We start from the raw sequence: 6,000 nt of genomic DNA, 5'->3' as shown, positions 1-6,000 counted from the left end.
AATCCTTCAAATTAATTCAAATAATTCACATATAAATAATACCTTCTATGACCCAGTTGTCAGACTCATTTGACATTTTGTGCATATAACTAATGAGCATCGGTGAACACAGTTTGTTGACGTGCACAAAAAAAGAAAACATTATTTCCATTCCATAACCAATGAAACATCACAAATTGAGCACCGTGAATTTCCTCAATAATTCATCCGCCGTCTCATTATGATTGCAAATACCAAAATATATTTTGTGCTTCATAGGCCAAAAATTAATTTTATATTTGGATTTGCTACGTGATAAAGTGAGGCCTTTTTCCATATCCTGATCCTGTGGTTAATCAAGAATACCAAGACTAGTGCTGTGGGAATCCTTGTAATCTACTAAAGCCATTGATGTGCAGAGACTTGGCAGGTGAGTGTGCTAATCAGCCTTTAGCCAGTGGCACAGTTAGATGTCTGGGTTTATAGCTTTAGGAAGAAGGATCATTTCGGAAAATAACTGCTCCATGTCTGGTACTAAAGTATACTCGTGTTAGGTGTCCAAAATGCTGTTTTGTATTGTTTTCTAATGTAATGCATTGTTTTTATTATATTTATATAATAAGCTATTTGAGTGTACATTGAAATTGAATTGGAAAATGTAGGCTATGTTAGTATTTGGGATGGCCAACTTTTGCTTTAATGACAGAATGGACTCCTCCACAAGTTTGAGTAAAAACATTGCCCAAATGTTACAAATTGATGCATATTAGTATTCTTATTAATAATATATTTTGTTGTAATATAGTGGTTACAGAGTTTATTTCAGTAAGTTATCACAGTTTTTTTTTTTTTTTTTTTTGAAGTAAAATGCAGACAAACTTTTTGGGAGACCAGTTAAAATGTAAATAGCAATTGCATTTTGCAGATATGGGTTTTATGCATACAATTTATTTATTTTAGTTTTTTTTTTTTTGTATTTCTATTTATGTGCTCATTTACATGCATTTATAGACATTCTCACTTTTTTAAATTAACTTTATTTATTTTTTTATTTTACTTTATTTTATTATTTTATTTCCTACTCTTTTATTTTATTCTGATTTAAGTTGTTTTTTATATTTCTATTTTATTTTATTATTTTATTTTGATAAATACAAATAAAATACATAATTTTCATGTTGGGAAATTTTTTTTTATCTTATATTCATATTAGTGGTTTGTAGTTAAAGGAACTTTTTTGGTCTTTAGCTTATTCACTATATCCCCCAGAGTGAGATAAGTCCCTAAATACCTTTTTCATCTCCTTGCGTGCTGTAACTTTGTTTGAAGCGCCCACCACTAGCCTAGCTTAGCACAAAGACTGGATGTAAATGGCTACAGCTAGCATACTAATCCTAATAAGTGACAAAATAACGCAAACGTTTCCCTATTTACATGTTGTCACAAAGTTGCATAGTCACAAAGTTTACAAATCACAAGCTCATATGAGACACATCCATCTTTTAACCATATAAATATTAGGAACTATATTCTCAGAAGGCAGCATTGCTACTTGGGCGGAGTGATAACCGCAGCACCTGAGAGTGACGCAACGCAGCATATAGTTCCCAATATTTATATGGTTAAAAGATATCTGTGTCTCATATTACCTTGTTATCTGTACACTCTGTGACTATACAAATCGGAAATAAATAGGAAAAATGTGGTGTTATTTTGTCTCCTAATTGGGATTATGCTAGCTGTAGCCATTTAGATACAGTCTTTATGCTAAGCTAGGCTAGCGGTGGGTGCGTCAAATAGAGTTACAGCACGCATGGAGATGGAAAAAGGTATGTATGGACTTATCTAACTCTGGGGGATACAGTGAATAAGCTAAAGTCCAAAAAAGTCACAGTGTTCCTTTAATGCCCTCAGACTGCCCACATCCTCATTCATTATCTTTGGTTAAAAATGCACAAATTGCCTGCGGCTGCCCCCCTAATATCATAAATTTGAGCATTTCATTAGAACATCAAAACAGATCATAGAGGAAGATCCTGGCTGAAACTGAATTCAACCAAAGGAATTCAAAAACAGAAATAACAGAGACACCATTTTATCCATACTGTCTGTAACCAGGCTCTAAACTGCAATGATCAGTCTCAAACAGATGACAAAAGCCAAGGCATGTTTGATTGTGCAACTGCAAAATCTGTCCAGAGACATGTTACATAAGATAAGGCTGATGTGCAAGTAGCCACATTTACAAACCTCTGATTTATCCTGCATTCACACTCCACGCAATCCCATCTGGATACTGGACGCATAATTCCTTGACCAAGGCCGTGGACAACCGAAGCCATGTGTGTGTCCAAAGCATTTACTGGTAGCCTCAGGTAAGACAAACACATCACAAAGTTCATTCATGAATAACATTTACCGTAATTTCATTTGTATGTGATTAAAGTTAAATAAGGGCATAATGCATCTCCACATTAAGTCTAAATGTAGCCTATATATACAAGCGCATAATGAGATTGCTTGACATTTTAAGACAAGATATTTTTGAGATTTTAGACATTTTGCTGATTTATCTTGTTCATGAAAACCTTGTCAAAAACTTCAGGAAATTGTGTGGATGTACATGTTTCTGTCTACTGTTATATTCACTGTTTTACATTTCGGCCCCCTGGGGTCACACGAAGGTAGTGCAGGTCATCAATGGATTGAGATATAATAATATATATTATATAATATAGTATAGATATTTTATTATTATTATTATTACTATTTCATCAGACACTTTATATTATAATTATTTATATAGTAAATGTGCATTTAATTACACAATATATGTAGCCTAGTGTTGGGGTTTCATGGATGAATTAGTTCCTATGTTCAAACAAAGTAACGTTAGGCTATTGACAAAAAGTTTTATGAAATGAAAAACCTCACGGTTCGCCTTTAAGAACCATTTTTAAGACCATTTTTAACCATTTTCAAGAACCATTTTTAAGTTAGGCCTACACCATTTTTAAGAAACAGAGTCAAAATGGTAAATGATTATAGGTAATTTATCAGCTTCATGAATAATTCTAGATGCCTTTATCCAAAGATTTTTTTAGAAACAAAAACTTTAGAGCAGCTGAATGAAAATGTAATTCGACACTATGGCGCTTATGGGACAGCAGAATAGATCTGTTTCCCAGGTAACGGCTGTACACAAACTAAGCAGCACTGAATTTATAAACACGAAGGTAAGATGAAAAGAAAATGCCTTCGACATTTTTCTCAAGGCAGTCAGTTCCTTTTATAGATACATTCGTCCATACTTTAATTCATTTTCCCCAGCACATGTAAAATCTCTCACTTATTTTCGCCACGTTTTCACCATTTTTTACAGTCTGGTTTTCACACAAAACAAAAATTAGGCATGATTTATTGTTTTTAATGAAGATAAAAATATTAAACTGGAATACTAACCTTCTCAATTGTATTGTGCTTTATCGTCAAACCGGTAACGTAGGCCTACCGCTCCTCCCCAACGTTACTTGTAACCCTGTTCAAGTCATGTCGGAAAGGTCGTATTTACGAGTTGAACGCACGGACACCACAGTCGATGATATGAGTGAGAAGCTCGGGATTTTCTTTAGCCCTATTAGATTTTTCAACTTATGAGTAAAGTCTGTGATAAACATGTCGGATATAGGCCTAACGTTACCACAAAGATAACGTCAGTGATCGTCAGGCTTATTTACAACGCAGTAAGATAATTGCCTGCACAAAATATTAGTAGGCTATTGTACAACTTAATATGGACAATTCATCGTTGTTCTTCATTTTCTAGTGGCAAAGAGTTACAAAAACTTGCCTCTGCGACGAAAATGACTGTGTGGAATGCAAACGACTTCCCACTTCGTAAATAGGAACTTCCCAGTAGGACTTGAACGGGTTTTCGATCTTTTAGGTGCCATGGACCTCCTGTCTTGGTGCGACGGCCCCTATATTATCAGCTACATTTTTCATATATGAAGACTAAATTGATACTAAATTTGATTTTTTTTTCACTAGTACTGTGCTGTAGGTCTACTGTAGGTGTAGCCTAGCTATTATTTATTTAATAGTTTTTAATCAATTTATTTAATTTAATCAATGTTTCATTTGATTCATTTTATTTATTAAGTTTACTCTTATTCATATATTTATTTAGGCCTAGATTTTCTTTATATTTTTACACTGTTTCTTTTTTCCACTGACCCCCTAGCACCCCCTTGTGGCCCCCTGGGGCCCAGTTCGAAACCCCCTGAGTTAGGTGACCCCTCGTAAATCTTAGTGACTTCCGGGTTTGGAAACAATAGTCTCAATAAATGATTAGATGAATGTAATATATAGCCTATTAACAGTGATACAGTGTTGTTAAAATGTTTGAGAGTCAGGGTGATCGTTATTGCTGCTTGGTTGGTTTACTCTGCAAACATGGAGACTGCTTCACTGTAATTCAACACCAACTAAGATGCCATGTCTTGCATTGCTGGAACATGTTCCTGGTATTTTAAAAACAATTCGTCTAAAGAACAAACATCATTCCAATAGTGACTCAGTGGTCTCAGCAGCTCTGACCAAACAATGTTTCCTTTTTACTTTTATTTACTGAAAACTTAAGTTATATTACCATGTTGACAGTTGTCTTACAACACTTACTATTTAAACAAAAACTCACAATACGGATGTAACTAAAAGCAAGGCCGGGGGCCAATTGTCATAGATTTTACTACACTGATTATTTCATGTTGTGAGTTTTATCTTTATTTTAAAATTTTAATAGCAATTACGCAAAAGGAAGAAAAAAATAAGTTTACTGAACTCTCATTTTGTATATTTATTTCATTTATTTACTCATTTGTGTCGTCACTGTATGGGGTAAGTTAAAATCATTCATGAAAAAGCAGCAAAACCAAAATATTTTAGCCTAGAGAATTTGTAATTAATCTGTTCGACAACATATAAAGTGTATGACAACTTGCCGCCATATAAAATGTGCCCCATTGTGTTCTTGCTTACCCAAGAGATAATAAAAATGTAAAAATCAGAATTTAACACACACACACACACACACACGCACACACACACACACACACACACATACACACACACATATACATACACACATATACATATATATATATATATATATATATATATATATATATATATATAGAGAGAGAGAGAGAGAGAGAGAGAGAGAGAGAGAGAGAGAGAGAGAGAGAGAGAGAGAGAGAGAGAGAGAGAGAGAGAGAGAGAGAGAGAGAGAGAGAGAGCATCTCTTGTGACAACAAGCTCCGGTCTCCCGGACAATGATACGTCATAGTCAATGCAACGACAAACCCTTATAGAAATATTAAAGCAATGGCGCCATCTAGTGTTCTTTAAAAAGCAACATTAACTCAAATCCCATCACTTCAATTGAAAAAGCTTTATTGCCACTTAAAGCTTTTGCAAGTTATCTGTTGTCTTGCAAAAAAAAAATAATTCTACAGATTCATGTAAAAGCAAAAACATTATGGAAGACACATTTGGAAACATATGGCTTAGTTAATACAAATCTGGTGTTCCATTGTAATGTTTTTATATTTTTACCTAAGTGTTCGTATCACTTATTTACATTATTTAGGCTATGCTCTTCAATATCACCCTAGTCATCAATTCATGCACTGTAAAGTAAAGTAAAGTAAAGTAAAGTAAAGTAAAGTAAAGTAAAAAGTAAAGTAAAGTAAAGTAACACAGTGCCATAAATTAGATTGCATATTATATTGCCATACATGTCTTGAAAGCATTCGTTATATGTAACAGGAAACTTTCTGTGAGTTATTGCATGCTGCCATTCATATTTTTCAGGAACAGAGCCAATGGACAGAGCAGGAAGTTGCTGCAGATTGGGGCAGATATTTCAATGTGTACAGTTTCTCAGGGACCTACTTCAACATGGCCACCGTCGGCACAGGTGAAAGCGATCCTGCACAGGTGAGAGGACATCACTTCTGA

At 34.3% G+C, this 6,000-nt stretch overlaps 1 protein-coding gene across 2 annotated transcripts in view; it reads left to right on the top strand.

Annotated features, from left to right (window-relative positions):
• Positions 1-5,859: 5,859 nt before the first annotated feature.
• ank3b (ankyrin 3b) overlaps positions 5,860-6,000 on the top strand; it is a 205,528-nt gene continuing 205,387 nt past the window's right edge. The window contains exon 1 of one of the 2 annotated variants that reach the window (XM_089122000.1): positions 5,860-5,979. In XM_089122000.1, coding sequence (XP_088978126.1) covers positions 5,941-5,979 — 39 coding nt within the window. In that variant the 5' untranslated portion in view covers positions 5,860-5,940. The remainder of the gene's footprint in view (positions 5,980-6,000) is intronic. The other variant, XM_089121997.1, reaches the window with a different exon arrangement.

This window comes from Pimephales promelas, chromosome 17 (assembly GCF_988280905.1).
Source record: "Pimephales promelas chromosome 17, fPimPro1.hap1.1, whole genome shotgun sequence".
In the NCBI taxonomy this organism is placed as follows: domain Eukaryota; kingdom Metazoa; phylum Chordata; class Actinopteri; order Cypriniformes; family Leuciscidae; genus Pimephales; species Pimephales promelas.
Note: the sequence above shows the minus strand (reverse complement) of the source record. Positions and strands in the feature narration are given on the sequence as shown.